Source organism: Ursus arctos, unplaced genomic scaffold, assembly GCF_023065955.2.
Source record: "Ursus arctos isolate Adak ecotype North America unplaced genomic scaffold, UrsArc2.0 scaffold_3, whole genome shotgun sequence".
NCBI lineage: Eukaryota > Metazoa > Chordata > Mammalia > Carnivora > Ursidae > Ursus > Ursus arctos.
In genome coordinates this window covers 88,584,067-88,602,246 of record NW_026622985.1, presented here as the reverse complement: position 1 = coordinate 88,602,246, position 18,180 = coordinate 88,584,067, and the positions used below count along the sequence as shown (strand labels likewise).

Below are 18,180 nucleotides of genomic sequence, written 5' to 3'. Positions count from 1 at the left end.
AAATGTGCATTGAAAATAAACTCTATCTGTCAGCTTATGGTATATTTTAATAAGAGAAGTATTTATCCGTCTTTTCCTTTATGGTTTTGTACTTTTTGAGTCATAAGAAATCCTTCCTTATCCCAAGACCATAAGGAAATTTTTCTAAATTTTCTTTAAAAAGTCTTGATGTTTTAAGGACTGTGTTTACTCTTTTGCTGCAGGTGGTGAAGTATGGGTGTTCTTTCATTCTTACACAGATGAATTAGTCAGTTTTGCCAAAACTGCTTTTTAAGAACATATTTAATTAAAAAAACTTTAAATTGTGGTGATACACACATAACATGAAATTTGCCATCTTAACCATCTTTAAGGGTACGCTGCTGTGGCGTTAAGTTCGTATTGCTGTGTGGCCATCCCCACCATCCATTGCCTGCGGTTATTTTTAAGATTTTTTTTTTTTTTCCCGACAGAGATAGAGACAGCCAGTGAGAGAGGGAACACAAGCAGGGGGAGTGGGAGAGGAAGAAGCAGGTTCATAGCGGAAGAGCCTGATGTGGGGCTCGATCCCATAACGCCAGGATCACGCCCTGAGCCGAAGGCAGACGCTTAACCGCTGTGCCACCCAGGCGCCCCTCCAGCGGTTATTTTTAAACCCACCAAAATTGAGCCAAATCTGGCAAAATGTTAACACAGTTTATAGTTTATTTCAGACTCATGTGCCAGCTATCACTTAAGTAGGCTGTCTCTTCTCCATGTATGTCCAGTGCCACCTGTGCAGGTGCGGAATTAGCAAATACACTTGTTTCTGGCCTCTTCTCTTCCGTTGGTCTGTCTGTCTCTGGGCCACACTGTCTTACCTAGTGGAGCTTTAGAGTGCGTGTTGGCATCTGGCCATCTTGTCTGTCTTTGAACTGCCTGGGCTGTTGGTCTTAGGCTCCTCTTTAGAAATTTCTAAATCTTACTGGTTTATCTCTTGTGATTTTTGAAAATTGAAATTGTATTGACTGTTGTCAGTCCTAGGAGAACTGAGATCATAATGGTGCCGAAATTTTTTGTTCCTGTATATGATCGCATCCGATTTATTTAAATCTTTTAAAATATCTTTCAGTAGTCCTGTAATTTCCCCATTAAGGTCTTAGATATCTTTTGTTAGAGAATTACTTTTTTCCAGTTGTGTTGAGATAGAATCGACCTACAACACTGTAGAAGTGTAAGGTGTGCAGCATGATGACTTGATAGAGGTATATATTGCATGATGACCACCACGGTAAGTTTAGTTAACCTCCCTCACGTCATACAGTTACAAAAACAATTTTTTTCCCTTTGATATGATGAGAACTTTTAGAATTTATTCTTTAGCAACTTTTAAATATATCATAAAACATTGTTAACTGTAGTCATCATGTTGTACATTGCATCCCCAGTAAAACAATTTTATGTTTCTCTCGGCTGATGCACAGAAATGCAGTTGACTTTTGTCAGCTGTTGTATCTTGCAACTTTATTAAAATAACTCAGAAGACTCTACTGATAATTTGAATTATCTACAATTCAAAGGTATCTGTATAGTCTACATGTCTATCTAGAAATTAATATCTGTGGATAGCATTTTTTAAAAAGATTTGACTTATTTGAGAGAGAGAGAGCAAGCACAAGTGGGGGGGCAGAGGGAGAGGGAGAAGCAGCAGGCTCCCTGTTGAGCAGGGAGCCCAATGCGGGCCTTGATCCCAGAACCCTGGAATCATGACCTGAGCCAAAGGCAGAGGCTTAACCGACTGAGCCACCCAGGAACCCCTGCAAATAGCTTTTTAATTTCTTCCTTTTTTATTCTTACACATTCTACTTCTTTTTATTGCCTTATTACCTTATCGTAGTGGCTAGGACCTCCTGTGCCTTGCTGAATGTAAATGGTGATAGCTGGAATATTATTTTTTCTTCTTTTTTTCCCCTTGATTTTAAGAGGAGTAATTATTAATGTTTCACCTTAAGCGTGAGTGAGTGAGTATTTGGAACCTTTGACTTTGCTAACAAATCCTAATTTTATTCCTAGTATGCTAGGAGGTTTTTTTTTTAATTGTGTATAAAAATTGAATTTTATTGAGGGCTTTTTCTGTATTAAGAGCCCATGTTTTGTTCTCCTTTATTTGCTAATGCAATTAATGACATTAATCTTCTGATAAGTCCACCACATTTCTAGGCTTAAGTCATAGTGCAATTCTCTTTCTCTCTCTCTCTCTCTCTGTCTCTCACACACACACACCCAAACTGCTGAATTTGGATGGCCACTACTTAAGATTTTTGCATCTATGTTTGAGTGAGATTGGTCTATCATTTTTTCATATTATCTTGACCTGGTTTTTATCTTAAGAAGTATCTAACTTCATAAAGATGAGATTGGGATAGTTTCTTTTTCTGTTCTCTTAAAGAATTTATGTGAAGTTAGAATTATTTCTTCCTAATGATTGACCATGTGTCTATAAGAATATCTAGGCATAATGTTTAATTTATGGGAAGATTTTAAACTACCGACCAGTTTCTTATAATTGTTAGAGGATCAGAAAGGTTTTCTATCTTTCTTGAGTCAATTTTTGTAAATTTGTGATTTTTTTCAAGAGTTTGTTCATTTTATTTATTGTCAAACTAATTGTCATAAAGTTGCTTATAATATCCCTTTTAGTATCTATGGTATCTTTAATTTTTTACCTTCTGTATTTCTAATATTGTCCTCTTTTTTCTTGATCAATCTTATAGAGATTAATTTTATTTTCAGAGAGTATTAATTTTATTATTATTTTTTTATAAGAACCAACTGTCCTTCCCTCCTCCCACTTGTAACCTTTTATTTTTCCCCCTAAGGTATGTGTCACATTTATGCTCACACCTACCAGCTGGTCATCTAGATGGAACACTAGAACCCGGAACTCAGTGGAACCCGATTGTTCACTTGGCTGGTGGAGATTTCAGTTTACCTCTCACGTTTGTTTGCAGGATCCTGTGTGCTGAGTCGGCCAGCAACTTTCACTTTGATTGTCTAGACTTTGACTCCATGATGTTTGGCGCTGCCCCGGCCCGCCGCCTCTCCACGGCCTCCTCGGTTACTAAACCTCCACACTTCATCCTCACCACTGACTGGGTTTGGTACTGGACTGATGAGTTTGGTTCTTGGCAGGAATATGGAAAACAAGTAAGTGTCATGGAAAGAGGGCAAGTATTTTCCCCCAAGGGTCCGTGATGGAGGAGCCATTCCAGACACTAGCGTGAGGGTTGTTTGGGAGAGTCCTTGACAGAGCCAGAGATCCCCACATCCCCCTATGACTCACTTGCTTCGGGGGAATTAGGGAAAAACTAGTTAATTGTTGCTTTGTATGAGATTCTGTCTTTGAATGTTTAGGCATCTGTTGGCCTCAGGAGAACTGAATGACTGTAAATTATAGTGAGACGACATTTCTTCATTGGTTTAGTTAGATGGGGTAGAAAGATGCCTCTCTTCCTGTCGGACACGTAACTCCCCGATCAAGTGCCTGTGTGTGCAGGAGAGTTTGTGTGGCTGCACAAGAAACCTAAGGCTTTTCGAAGGTGGCTCTCTGCCTGCTCTGTAGCAGCAACTTCACAGACTGTGGGCAAGTGTAAGAAAACGGCTTTATTTCAGGTATCGATTTGGAATCTGGATCTAATAACTGCTGCTGTCAATTATATGAAGATGTTCGTGGCTGGATCAGATTAGAGGGAGCCCCCTGGTCACCTGTAGAGGTACAAGGATAGGGAGGTCACCACGTCTGTAGGGACAGCTTTCCAAAATGAAAATTGGGATATGTGGTCTGATAGACATTTATACTCTTCAGGTTGTAAGAGGCTCTATTAAAGCTTGAGTTTCTTGTTCTTACCTGCGCCTGGAATGTCATCTTCTCTGGGAACACAGTAATGAGAGCTGTGTGAGAGCAGGGAGTTTTTGTCTCTCTTGTGCCACTGATGTGCCCCTGTGTGAATAGTGCCTGTACCTAGCAGATCCTCAGGGTGTAGACATTGGCTGGCTGAAGGACAGAGTGATTGCTGCCCTCTGGGTAATTGGACGTGGTCGCTCTCATCAGGGGCCTCACTCCAGCCCTCATCTGCTTCCCCTCCGTGTCCTCCAGTGCCAGCCTTTCCTCGTTGGGTGTTCCGTCTACCCTCTTTCCCACCCATCTCTCCCTCTTGAGCATCCTGGGATTCTTTCCACCTTCCTTGCCATGTAGATTTGTTCAAGGAGGCTCCCTGGCATTGCTCTTGGTTTGGTTAGGAGCAGGAGGGGAGAGGCTGTGCCTGGCACGCAGGAGCAGGAGAGAATGCGGAGCTGGTTATGCTCTGTGAGTGGAGCTTCCCCAGTGACATCATGGAGGAACGCACGGCAGGTGAGAAGCACTTAGCAAACCTGACAACCTCTTACGTTTTGTTCTGTGATTTGTCCCCTTTCTTGGGGAGCTGAGTGGGATGACACGAGACCCTCGGGACAACCTATGCAAAAGTATGTTTCCCTAGGTGACTTTGCAAACTGGTTGTCACGACGTTAGAAGTGGGGGCCTTTTTCCTCCAAACAACCCACACTTAGGGCTTTTCCTTTCTCTTTTCTATGCTGCTACTTTCTTGCAGTATAGTCTGTGTATAACCTCATTTAGAACAGTGAGAATCTCTGGGGATGACCTGTATTTAGGTGTCACTGATGCATTGTACAATGCACGTGTGTGGACTCGGTGGCTTTTGGTTGTGTGGTCTCATTTGGTACCATCAGCTGGATCCTCTCATAGGGTGGCCTGTCCATTCTAGCTCTTCTTTTCCCCACACACTTCTGGAGTCACCCCATATTTGGATTTCTTTCTTAGTTTTCTGCTAATTGCCAGTTTAGGATCATTGTTTTCTGATTCAGGGAAACTAGGTTCTTTTCTGCCTGAGCTCAGGATGTACAGCCCAATTTCAGGTCCAAATTGCCTCCACCGTATATTAATTTTCTGAGGCTACCACAAACTGGGTGGCTTGGAATAACAGTGATTTATTGTCTCACAGCTGGATGCTGGAAATCAAAACCGAGGTGTCAGCAGGGCCATGTTCCCTTTGAAACCTGTTAGGAAACATACTTGGCTCTTCCTGGCTCCTCGTGGCTGCCCTGGCTTGTGGGTGCTTCAGTCCAGTCTCTGCCTCATCATCACATGGCCTTCTCCCTGTGCCTGTTTGCACGTGGCCCTTCTCTTATAAGGACATGGGTTATGTGGATTAGGAGCCCATCCTACTCCAGTATGATCTCATCTTAACTAATTACATCTGCAGTGACCTTATTTCTAAATAAGGTCAACTTTTGAGGTATTAGGGTTAAGACTTCAACTTACCTTTTTTGGCAACAGGCATGGCACAATTCAATTCATAACCTAATCTTGGGTATAAAGGTATTACTGTTATTGGCCCACTGAATTTTCCTGCGTTAACCTTGACTTCCCTGTGGTGTTGGGCTCCAGGATGCCTGACCTGACCTGTATCCTCTTTGGATCATTCTCAACAGGCTTCTCATATCAACTGACCTTTTGCATTTTTCCCCCCTTTCCTGTGATCTTCTTTGCCTTAATCTAAAACCTCTACAATTTCCCTCACCTTTTTGTACCTGAACAACCCATCCATCTCTACTTGAAAGACCCCCGTTTATTCCTTCACTTGCCAGGATCTGACTTCTGTTCCTATTTCTTGTTCATCTGGTCACTTTGCATGGAGTGCCGGCAGGAGGTGGGACCCTACCAGGCACAGCCCTCGCGGTGCTGTAGACACTGGCAAAGGCTCAAGGGCCAGGTGCCAAATCTTGTGGCATTTCCAGCCTTTGCCCACTCCCTCCTCACTCTCCTGGCTGTCTTGCTCCTTCATGGGTTGCTTCTTTCTGCTCCCCTTCATGAATGTTGGGGTGTCTCAGGGTCCAGCCCATGCCCCCATTCTTGTGATGTTAGTGGCCACCTTAAGTGATCTCTACACCTCTGTCTCCAGACTAGATTCCTGTTCGAACTTCAGACTGGTATATCCAGCACCCGCCTGATATTTCTGTGGCACCTTTGCATTTTGTTTCAGGCACTGTGCTAAGTGCTCTGCATGCCTTATTGTAATGATTCTCCCAGTCCTTTGAGGATGGGATGGCACTCTTGTATCATGGTAGGGGTATGATTTAAGTTTGTTACTGTTTCTGTTGCTGTTCTGTTGAGATCATTGAGGTTCAGAGAGGTTGAAATAACGTGTCACAGTTACCGAGGAGCCAGAATTAAAACTCAGTCCATCCCCCAATCTTAGATGTCCTATAGGTAATTGAAGGGAAGGTGTGGGATCAAAATGGAAAACTCAAAAATAGAAGAGCTCTCCACGGGCTCAGGAAAAGGACACAGAGGAGGACTGAGCTCTGAAGGGTGGTGGGTACGAGAATGGGTAGAGAAGAGGCAGCCGTGCTCAGGCCATCCCTCCAGGCAGATTGGAGAATTCAGTGTTGGCGTTCATCTTCATCCGAATGATTGTGTCATCCATTACGAGTAATTTGAATGCGCTGTCTTCTGTCCCTGCCATCCGCTTATCCTGGTTAGTAGGACCTGCATTTACTATTTTCCTGGGCAGCTTTTAGGAGGCATTCATGCTGGTTTCTATTCCGTGCCTCCCTCTCCTGCCACATCCCTGCTCCCTGGCTCCTCTCTCTCCACACCCCTGCTTCCCCCATGACACAGATATCCACCTCGGGCATGTCTGCAGTATGGTGTGGATCGCACCCAGCAGCTTTCTTCATCATCGTATGTTCTAGCCTTCACGAAGTATCTGGCTTTCCCTTGTAGGGCATGGAGCACCCCATGACCACCGTCAACAGCAGCGACTTGGAGAAGGCCTACCTGGCGTACTGTGCACCAGGCTCGGACGCCCAGGCAGCCATCCTGAAGTTCCAGGCTGGAAAGCACAAATATGAGTTAGACTTCAAAGGTACTTCCTGACCCACTGTCCTCACCCAGCAGGGCTTGGCCGTCTGTTGTCTCTACGTTTTCCACCTTTGCCCTGGAGAAGGTCTGTGTACACACTGAGGGCCAGGATAGAAAAGGAGAGGGTGGTCCCTGCTTCTGAAGTGCTGTCCACCTGGAAAGGGAGATAGAGCTGTAACAGATGATGCCAGCCCAGTGGGATGGAGGAGCAGCTGCCTGGGGAGGGGGTGTGAAGGGAGGGGAGCCCGAGGAGGGGATGGGAGCCCGAAGTGTGGAGGAACAGGCAGGGTCTGCGTGTGTGTGGTGGTGGTGGTCCTGTAGGCCGTGGACGCGTCCCTCTAGTCCCAGGGTTAACCTCAGTCCCTGACTGGTGTCCTAGCCATTCTTCTCTGTGTCTTCCTCCCCAGGGTGGCGGCTCCACGTCGTCCTCTCAGTCGGCACCTGCGGCTTAGGTGGGCTGCAGATTGAAGTGTGCTAGATACACAGTTTCATTAAAAGTTGCTGGAAGCAGATTATCCTGTGCCCATGGTGTCCTGACACTGAGCTTTAAGTGACTTGTCCTGGTTGCCTTTGCAGACAGACAGAAACAGGCCCAATACCCTTTGGCCAGTTCATCTAGTAACTGATTTTGGAGGATTTTTTTTTTTTTTTTAAGTTTTAGTGTTTTCTGTGGCTTCTTTTAAGACATTTCCTCATGGATTTATCAGTTCAGCTCTGTTTAACTCAGTGTTGCCTTACCTTTTAAACTCTGAATCCTTCTGAATGTTCAGGACCTTTTGAGGGAATTCACTGGGCCTTCCTTTAAATATGATTTGCTGTTTTCTCTATTTTTGTGGACCTTCTGTCTGTGTGGAGGGCAGCAAAGTGCATGCGGTGAATTACCCTAAAACCACTTGACCTGCCTGCTGTGGTTTTGTAGTGCTGATCATCTTGCTGAAGGTAGAATCGCTGCCCCCTCCCTGTGCCCTCTGCTCTGCAGGGAGAACTGCTCACCCGCCTGCAGCATCTGCTGGAGAACACCAGCGGAGGTCAGGTGATTTGCAGTCCACAGTCTCATAGATAAACGCACGAAGGGGACAGCGAGCTACACGAGGATCAAGTCTGTACAGCTAGTGCCCATCTGACTGCCGCTGGCAACTGTTTGAAATACTCCTTTCAAGTATCTGCAAAATATGAAACCAGAAATGTCAGATGCAGCCTTTATCATTCTCAACCTACACTGCACCCCCCAGGGAACGTAACAGAGACTCAGGATAAGGGTGGGAAAGAGCACATGCATGCAGTTTTCTGCAAGCTGCAAGAAAAAGTGTGTGCACCCCACACTGACCCAGGCTCACGTGGGTAGGCACAATTCTTTTTGTTGGTGGTGGATCCCAGCAGCTACAGAAATAGTTTGAGGTGAGTTAGGTTCCAGTCTCACTGCGAGGTGTAATGAAAGCAAGTCTCAGAGCCAAATCTGCCGGACACATTTATGAACTAAATATTATTAGGAAACAAGTACAGTTAAGAAACACAACAGGTCAAATGATTGGTTCTGTAGGATTGAGGAAGACTCGGCACTGTCATTTTAGGGACTCTTGTCACGAGCATTTCTCAAGGTCACTGCCAATGCCAAGATTCCAGAGGCAGAACCCCAACATCTGTTAGCTGACATCAGATGGACAGAATCCCCAAGGTCAGGCTTGTTTAGGGACTTAGCATAGTGTCTCCCTGGTAAGGGTAATCTTCCTGTCTGCGGAAGGGTAGGGAGTGGGGTCTCACATATTTAGCCAGTCTGCGTGTCTTGAGTAGTTTCACCAGTGAAAGCCCATTTGAGATTTATCATGATGTCAGTCAACAGGCCAAAAAACCCCCATGTAAGTGTGCTAATTATTGATGGGAGTTGAGTGGTGGGCAACAGTAGGGCTTGTGGTAGCAGTGTCTGGTGTATGGGCTCCTGATTAGAATGTGGGGGACCCCTGGGAATTACAGTCTTGGTGACCATCTGGGCTACAGCATGAGGGACACACACCTCGGTGATCACACAGTGTATGTGTGCAAATGCAGTAACGTAAGTTACAGGCACCTACAAATTAATATTAAAATGTTTTTTAAATTAAAAAAACTGGTTTTATACTCTAAGTGCAGAAAGTAAGACGTGACAGGGTTTTTTCCTGGTGGCTAGGGATCCCTAATCGCGCTCATAGGTATTTGTGATTTTCCACCTCGGGGGTCAGTGCCTCCTCAACCTTCAGGATGAACCTGAGAATCTTGGGGGTGGGCATGGGGCAAGAATTTTGTTTATTAAAGATGGAACAGGTTTAAAAAGGGTGAGAAATACTGGTGTGGAGGCGGTTTAGTAAAAAAAAAAAAAGTCATAAGAGTAAAATTATTATATTAACTCTAAATCGCCCTGTCTCAAGATGTGGTAATTTGGTCTCAGGCTGGGCTGAAGCTCTTTTTATATCCAAGTTGGGAAAAACTGCCAAGCAAAATAATAGTTTAAACAAGATTGGAAGGAACAATTTAAAAGTGCTCATGTATAATTGATACGTCAATTACTCATCATTCATGTGTTCATTAAACCCAGTCTCCTAAGGATACCTATTTTCTTTATGAATATTTGAAATGTGAAAATTGCCTTATTTTTTTTAACAGACTGATTGTAGGCTTTACACATTTGGATTAGTTTTCCAACCCATTTAGTTTGTGTTTATAAAACATTGCCTTCCTGTGTGTGTATATGCATTTGGTGTTTCTTTTTTTTTTTTTTCCCAGTATTTGTTCAGAAAAACCTGGTCTATGGCACAGTCAGAAAGGTTTCCCGGAGACCCAGATACGTGTCCCCGCAGGAGGTGAAGGTGAAGCAAGCCTGGTAGGTGGCGTGTGTACGGGGGAAGGGGGGGGAGGAGTGCTTCGCTGCACGTACAGAAAGCCTCCGCAGAGCGGCTAACGCAGTAAGAGGGTTTGTTGGCTTGTGTCACTGAATGTGCCAGCGCTCTGTCTCCAAGTGCCCAGCCCCGTCCTCTACCCAGTACCTTTGTACTTTCTTCACTTAATACGGTAGTGCTAATGTTAATACCATTGTTCCAGAAAAAGTCTGAGAATTCATGAAACTGGAAAATCAGGGTACACTTAGCACATTTCAGAGAGAGAGGTATTAGCATAGATTGTAAGATGGTAAATATAATGCAGGTTTATAGAGAGATAGATGTCAGAGTATTGTTCTAATTGTGGTATAGACTAATTAATTTTTAATTAATAAAGCATTAAAGTGCCAAACCAAATGCAACATGAAATAAAGGGGAAAAAAAACCCTAAGACACTGGGAAAAAAATCATATAATCAGATTTTTTAAAAAAAGATTTATTTATTAGATTGTGTGTGTGTGGGAGGAGGTAGGGGCAGAGGGAATCTCAAGTAGACTCCACGCCCAGCATGGAGCCCGATGTGGGGCTCGATCCTACGACCCTGAGATCATGACCTGAGCTGAAATCAAGAGTGGGATGCATAACTGACTGAGCCAGCCAGGCGCGCCCGTATAATGAGATATTTTAAATGTAATTTTGCAAGTGGTGGTACTGATTCATAAAGTTATGCTTGTGCAGATTTTTCCAGAAACCAAAAAACTTCTGACTTTAGACTAACTTAGAGAATGGTTAGGAAACAGTAATAATCTCACTCTTCATATTTTCTGTTTCCATCTTCAAGTGATTGTATCTTTTGTTTTATAATTTGGAAGGGATCTTTTCAGTAGCTCTTTGGGTTTTTCTGTCTGTTTTAGAGTCAGATTTTGTTATCGGTAGTGAGCTGTGGTCTTGGCTTCTAACAGCACATGTTGCTCTTTGCTCTCCAGCTGCATCACGTAGGAATGTGAGTTCCGATGCCGAGTCACCTGTAGCAGTTCGCTGGCATCCACGTGCCACGAGCCGGGAAAGGCTTGGAGCCAGAGCATCATCTTTGTGGGTAGAAGATTGTGATACACAATTACGAGGCTGCTTGTGGTGATCTGCAAGCCAGTCTAGGCTCGAAGCCGGCTTATCAGTTTGTAGTTTCAGTTGAATAGTTGAATCATAGACCTGAGTGTTTGGAACTGTTGAAGTAATAGAAAAATAGTGGAATTATATACCAATAAAAAACCCATGTATTTCAGTACTTGAATATCATGGGATACCAAAAACCCCAAAACGGATGCTACAGGCACTAAAAGGCCAGCTTCATCCTTGGGGCCGGTTTCCCTTGTGACCACCAGAAGCCACTAGGGGAGCCCCTGGCCTCGTAAGCATTTAGCCTCAGGACCCTCCTGCAGCCGATAGGGCATATTTATGAGCTTGGCTCTGCTCGGACCCCCTCTGAACCAGTAGTTTTAGGCTGGTGCAGATGTCCCGGGATTGGAGCTGGGAGAAGGGTCCTTTCTCTCCAATCCACATGGCCACATACTGGGAGTGGGGGGGAGAGTGGCCTGGATGGCAGCAGGTACCACAGCACCTACAGTTGGGTGTGTCACATCCTAAGCTGGGACTTGAGCCACTGCTCTCCTCAGCCAGCAACACCTTCCTTTAGCCAGAGAAATCGGGCTTGTTTCTGTTTCACAGAGAACCAGTAGTTTCTCTGCTGGTTCTTCTGGGGTCTCACAGACGGACTTTAGTGGTTGTATTTGTGGCGCATGGTCATTTAAAGAGTTCGATACAAACTAGAGGGAAAAGGTATTATCAGTCGGAGGAAAGGGTATACTCAGCAGTCTGTTATCTTCCTTCCTGTTGTCTCCAGTGTTTCCATGATAAGTAGCTGTTTGCATGTATTTCTGATTTATCTTTATGATCTTTCTTTTTGCAAAAATGAGCAAATGCACATACATAAAAGTATTTTCTGATTTCCCTTTTCTTGCACTAAAGGTGGCATTCTGTATGTACTCTTCTGTACCTTTTCTTTTCCACTTAAAAATAATTACTCCCTTTCAGGACACTGAAGTCTTCTGAAATCTGTCTGCATGGCTCTCCATCACCTGTACATATCCTAGTTTATTTAATCTGTCCCCTTTGGAGGGATGTTTTGCATTGTTCTAGATCTTCTGTTGTCACAAGGGTAACGCCACAGTGGATGATCTGGTGTACGTGCTGTTTCATATTCAGGGAGGTTAAAGTTCTAGAAGGTAAATGCAAATTCTTCTTAATGGGGTTGAACCACTATGCATTTCTCCTCAAGATGCTTGAGGTACCTGTTTGCCTTGGACTTGCAAACAAGTGAGTCATCAAGCTCTTGGACTTTTGCTATTCTCATGGGTGACAAAGGGTGTTATCGGGTATTTTGATTTGCTTTCTCTTATGAGTGAAGTTTAATGTTTTTTTCCTGAATGTAATGGCCATTTGCCTTTCTTTTTCTATGGACAGTTTGTCTTTTTGTTCAATTGTCTGTCAGCCTTTTGGTATTTTTTTTATATGTTAAGAGCCTTTTCTCTTCTGGGGAGATCAGCACTCAGTTTCTTATACAAATCACAAACCTTTTCTCTTGATTTTGCAGTTGCCAGCTTTGTTTATAGAGTGTTTTACCCACGCAGAAGGGTTTATTTTTTAGTGAAATGTATCCATCTCTCCTGTGTATTGTTTCTGGATTTAGAGTTTAGTTAATTGTGGCTGCTTCTACTTCTGGAAGTTATTTTTAATTTTTTCCCTACTCAGAGCCTACCTTAGATAACAGTTTGGAAAAATCTGTCTCCTTTCTGAGACTGGATGTCTTTTGTTACCATTGTAACAGTCTTCAGGGGGCCGCAGACCCCACACATCAGAAATAAAAGTGATCATTTTGTTCAAATTCAGACTAAGATATGACTGATTTAGGATCTCCCCATTGCATAACCTGAGAGTCACACAGTGTCGATGCAGTGAAGTTTGTGGCTCTTCCTGCGAACCCAAGTGACAGCAGCCAGCTGTTGTAACTCTAGCAAGCAAGTCTGCTCGGGCCTCTGTGGCCAACTGGGACTCCTAGAGTGGGTCACTTTGGGTCACGGAATTTGATCTCCACATTCCAAAGTTAGAATACCAGAGTTTGATGTGAAGTTTGAAATGGCATTTACACATCAGCTTTCTGGTTTAGTTTCTTCCTGTCCTTATATCCTCCATAAAAATGTTTTATTCATGCGATTGAGTCCTATTTTTTCTTTTCTTGCCGCCTTATGGATATTTTTGGTCATTTCATTTTTTCCCCTTCTAGTTTGGAAGTTATACACTGAAGTATATATACTAGAAATTATAACGTGTTCTTAGGTATGAGTTGGTCAGTATCTTTGTCCTCCTGTCAACTAGTGTAAGAGCTTTCATAATACCTTATTCCATTAATTTCCTCTTGTTTTTTTAACTTCATGAGGTACTGTTACTTTATACAATGAATGTTTCATTAGATTCACTCACATTTTACTGCTTTGTCCTTTCAGATTTTCTTAGATGAAGGTCTGTTGGAAAACCGTGTTTTTGTTTGCCTGAGTACATCTTTATTTTGCCCCCAATCTTGAAAGATATTTTCACTGGCTATAGCATTTTGGGGTGTGGTTATTTTCTCCTGGAACCTTGAAGAGGTCATTCCACTGTCCCCTGGTTTCCATTGCTGCTTTTGCAAAATCAGCTGTCAGTCTAACTGGAGCTCCTTTTCCAGACTCACCCTTGTCTTCCTCTGGCTGCTTTTCAGATTGTGTTGGTCTTGCTGTTATGCACTCCCACCCTGGTGTGGCTGGGCATGTGCTTTTATTTATCCTGTTGGAGATTCTTGGGGCTTCTTAGACCTTTGTGTCGGTGAGTCTCCTTTGTTCTCCTTAAAATAGGCTTAAGCTTTTCCTTTCCTCTCTTTTCAGAGCTTTGGTTAGTTCTGACCAGATCCAGGCCTTTTCTCTCTCTCTCTTCTCCATGTCCCAGCTTTTCTCCCACATCTCCCATCTCCTCATTGCTGGTGCCCCGTTCTGAACAACAGCCCTTCCCATCTCGTTCAGCTCACTCCTTCTCTCCTCAGGTGGTCTCCCCTGCTCGCAAGCCTATCCTTGGAACTTCAGCTATCTAGGAGTGTCTCTTTCACTGCTAGAAGTTCTTTCTGGTTCTTTTTCAGACCCTCCACATCTTTTTATAGTTCAGTTCCTTGCATATATTTTAAAAGTTTGTCTTTTATCTCTTTAAACACAGAAAGAATAATTGTTGTGTTATAATCTTATAATCTTGCCTCATAATTTCAGCATCTTCAGTCTCCATGGTCTGTTTCTGGCTGATTCTTGCTTGTGGGACCTTGGTTAGTTATTTTTAAACTGTGCTCTTTTCCCAGGAGAGTTATTTGAGGGAGTTCTTTGAGGCTTGGGATGAAGGTACATGTCTCATGCCAGTGGAAACAGAAGGTAGATCTATTGTAGGAAGAACAGAGCTTTCTGAAATGGAGTCAAAAGGATTTGGAATTGTAGTGACACAGTCCCTGTTCGTAGACCTGTTGGGTCATGTGTCTTTTAGAACTCAGTCTTTCTTTATTTTTATTTTTTGGAAAGATTATATGGTGCTCGTATTATCTAAAATCTGTAATTAAACTTGCTAATATTTCAGCAGTATGAAATAAGCATAGTCCTTTTAAGTAGGATATATACAGACCACAAATAGCCTCTTAGCAGTTCCAGTCAAATTTCTACTGTCAGATGAGTATTTTTTAAAGATTTATTTATTTATTTATTTGAGAGAGAACGTGAGCAAGAGCACTTGGGGGAGGGGGAGAGGGAGAGAGAGAATCCCAGGCAGATTCCCTGCTGAGCGTGGAGCCTGACACGGGGCTCAATCTCATGACCCTGAGATCATGACCTGAGCCGAAATCAAGTTGGATGCTCAACTGACTGAGCCCCCAGGCGCTCCTGCCAAATGAGTTGTGACGTAAATTTTCTGTTTTTTAAAAAATGTTTTTGTATGCCAATCACACCTCATTGAGGCCGCTTGAAAAAAGAGCTCTTTGAATTTTTAAATTGGGGATGAAAGTTTGTGCTTCTTTTATCAGATACTCTGTGCCTTCCATGTAAGAGTTGAGATACGGGTGAGAGATGGGTCCCTTGTGCCTGATCGTTTGGGGTTTGGCCGTGTGGGCAAAGAGAGATGTGCTCCTACATGGTGGATAGTGAGTTTAGGTGCTTCCTCACCTTCTACCTGCTTTTACAAAATGGTGTGCAGAGACCCCAGACCGGTGGTACCAGCTAGCGGAGGCCGCCGACGGTGGATCTGCTTGAGTCTAAGAACAAAGTACCTCAGTATTTTTGTTTACATTTTGTAGCGGTGTCAAGTTTCAAGGCCCAAAGAGCATCCCAGACCATTGGGACCCCTCGGCCCTGCCAGACCCTGGCTTTAAGGTATGGGACTCGCGCTGCCTTGGACCATGGAGGAGGGTGTTCTTAGACATAGTGAGTGAGCAAATGCCACTGCTGAGGAAGCTGTGAGGCCAGGCTGGGGGAGCTGTGTGGGGTTTCATTTTCAGGTGTTGGGGATTTTAGGGTAGGATGACCACCAGGAAGATGGTTGTGGCCCCAAGGGGAGAGGATGTATTGTGAATGAGGGATGATGATCTGGAAATTTCTGGAAAGGGCAGAAATAGGAGCTTAACAGCTGCTTAGCCAATTAGTATTAGTTTTACTAAGCAAGAAAAGAAAACAAAACCAGGGGAGGATTTGCATATGATGAGAGACATGTAGAAGGGAGTTGCTATTGGAAGGTGCCAGATACTAGAAGACAGGAACACCAGATCAAATGGCTCATTTTAGACCTGCCAGCTGACAGGAGCCACACTGAGTTCTGTAGAGTATTCAGGCCATTGTCCACTACTGCCTCATGTATGTGGGGCCCTCAGACTGCCCTCTGATCCTGGTGTCCTGCCAAGCACTGTGCAAACGGGCTCTGTGTCTGTCTGCCCTGAGAGGACTCCTCTCATCGAGTTGTACACACACCCCAGCAGCCCAGACACACGTGCGAAGGGCTGGGTGAGTTTGAACAGCAGTACTCAGCGTCACAGGACGAGGTGACCATATTAAGGGGGAACAAGGAAGGCTTCACTGGGTCATCATTGTACAGGCAGAAGTAGGAGAAGAACATACAGGTCGATGGAAACTGCATAGGGAAGGAGCCCAGGTCAGGATGGAGGGCGTGCATAGACACTGGGGAGCAGGAGGGAGGTCAGGGCCGTGATGTGGAACACTTGGTTTGGGGGCTGAGCTGGAGGTCATGACAGGTATGGGAGCCCTTGACAGTCTGGTCTGGAGGGGCAGGCTGGTTCCCTACTTGAGGGAGAGGAGTTTGGTGTCCTCCCATGGGATGGGAGCAAGGAAACCAGAGTCACAGCTTCAGTTGCAGGAGACCCGTGGGCATTCAGACTGCACTCAGGGTAGGGGAAAGCCATGGTACAGCGGGATTTCCTAGGGATCCCCTAACGGGCTGTCACCAGGCCAAGCCTCATGGAGCAGGGAACAGGGCAGCTGGTTAGGTGCAGGCTGCAAGTGCAGGAATTTGTGGATTGTCACTGTGCGAATGTCAGCGGCCCTTGGTCAGGGCCCCTCCTGGCCCCTGAGGGGTGCTATTTCCCAGAGCACGGTAAGGGAGAGGTGGGCTGGGCTGGGAGGACGCTGCTGCCAGGCACCATCCCTGCAAGTCTCCTCGCGCTCCTGAGTTGATGTGCGCCGGGCTGCCAGCCTGACCTCTCCCTTTGCAGTGTGGAGTGCTCCTGCGCACTGCTGCCCGTGAGCCTGAACCTGCCTTAACCGGGTTGGCCCCCCCTCCACCAAAAGTGTGCGCGCCACATTTATCGACACCAACTCTAGTCCTGTAGACTGTGTAGTCTGCCCTGTGTGGGTACAGAGCAGGAGCGAGGACGTCCTGGGGATACCCGGAGTGGTGCTTATGGGAGCATCATGTGCCTGTCCTTTAGGAGGGTTTCAGAGTGAACAAAAGGGAAGTGACCACAAACTGCATACACCCCACGGCTGGAGGGACTACACCTCTGGGTGAAGGGAGAGTGGTGATCACTGTCTGGGCTCGCTTGGAGTTCTAGCATTTTATGAGCAGCCTTGGGAAGGGACTGATCTATATTTTACACTTTGAGGATAACAGAGAAAAAATATTTGCTCCCTGCAGAAGATTACCCTCAGTTCTACATCAGACGAGTATCAAAAGGTCTGGAACCTCTTTAACCGCACTCTGCCTTTCTACTTTGTTCAGAAGATTGAGCGAGTCCAGAATCTGGCCCTCTGGGAAGTCTACCAGTGGTACGTGAGGGGCCCGCTCTTGCTGGGCTTCTGACTGTCCCCTCCAGTACATACGCGGGAGGCTAGCTGCTTGCCAAATGTGTCCTGGGTTTCAGGGACAATCTGAGATGGCAGCCACTGCTTGCCTGGTGCTGGTGGCACCAGGAGCTGTGTCCCTGCTTTCCTCCTCATCTCTCCATCTTTATAGCTTAGTATTGGCATGTCTCTCAGAGCCGAGGGACTCAAGCTGCCCTACTAGTGACAGAGCCAGCACTTGCGCTGGTGCCTTCTGCCTCTTTGCCTGAAGAGCAGCGGGACTGGTCCGTGTAAGCCAGTCACGCCCAGAGGAGTGTAGAGCTGTTGTCCTGACAGCCGGGGAGCCCAGCCTCACTTTTGTGTCTGAGGACGAGCATATTCTTGGGTACTCAGCGACTTGTCCTTGTAGGGAGGAGATCTGCAGCAGGTCACCAAGGTGGGCCTGGGGTCCTGCCGACCTGTCCCCAGAGGAGGGAGTTAGAGCAGTGTCATCTGTACTCTGGGACCAGTGATGAAATCAGGGTAACTTAGGGGGAAGGGATGGCCCCCCACTGACCAGCGTCCTCCTAGCTTCCAGCTTCCCTAGCTCTAAGCTCCAGGGGTTAGCAAGGTGATGAGGAAGAATTGGGTCTGGTCTGCTTTGGGAGTTCAAGAAGCTGAAGAGGACTTGAGCTGTGGAGGCAAAGTGCCTTTCACCCGGGTTCCACTGTTCCCCCTGGTCTTACGGGCCTGGACTCATGATGCTTCTAATAAAATGTGTTTTCTTGGGTCAAGTGGCCTATATTTGGCAACAAGCACCCTCTGCCTCCTGTCCCATGATTCTAGGCAAAAGGGGCAGATGCAGAAGAGAAACGGAGGGAAGGTGGTCGATGAGAGGCAGCTGTTCCATGGCACCAGTGCAAATTTCGTTGATGCCATCTGCCAGCAGAACTTTGACTGGCGGGTCTGTGGTCTTCATGGTACTTCCTACGGCAAGGGTAAGGGCAAA

General features: G+C 45.4%; 1 protein-coding gene across 1 annotated transcript in view; it reads left to right on the top strand.

The window, feature by feature from the left end:
* Nucleotides 1-18,180, top strand: part of PARP12 (poly(ADP-ribose) polymerase family member 12) — a 36,916-nt gene that overhangs the window by 16,372 nt on the left and 2,364 nt on the right. Inside the window, exons 6-11 of the mRNA XM_026512070.4 lie at nt 2,970-3,165; nt 6,803-6,944; nt 9,698-9,794; nt 15,200-15,275; nt 17,047-17,177; nt 18,018-18,169. Of these exons, the coding sequence (XP_026367855.1) occupies nt 2,970-3,165; nt 6,803-6,944; nt 9,698-9,794; nt 15,200-15,275; nt 17,047-17,177; nt 18,018-18,169 (794 nt within the window). The remainder of the gene's footprint in view (nt 1-2,969; nt 3,166-6,802; nt 6,945-9,697; nt 9,795-15,199; nt 15,276-17,046; nt 17,178-18,017; nt 18,170-18,180) is intronic.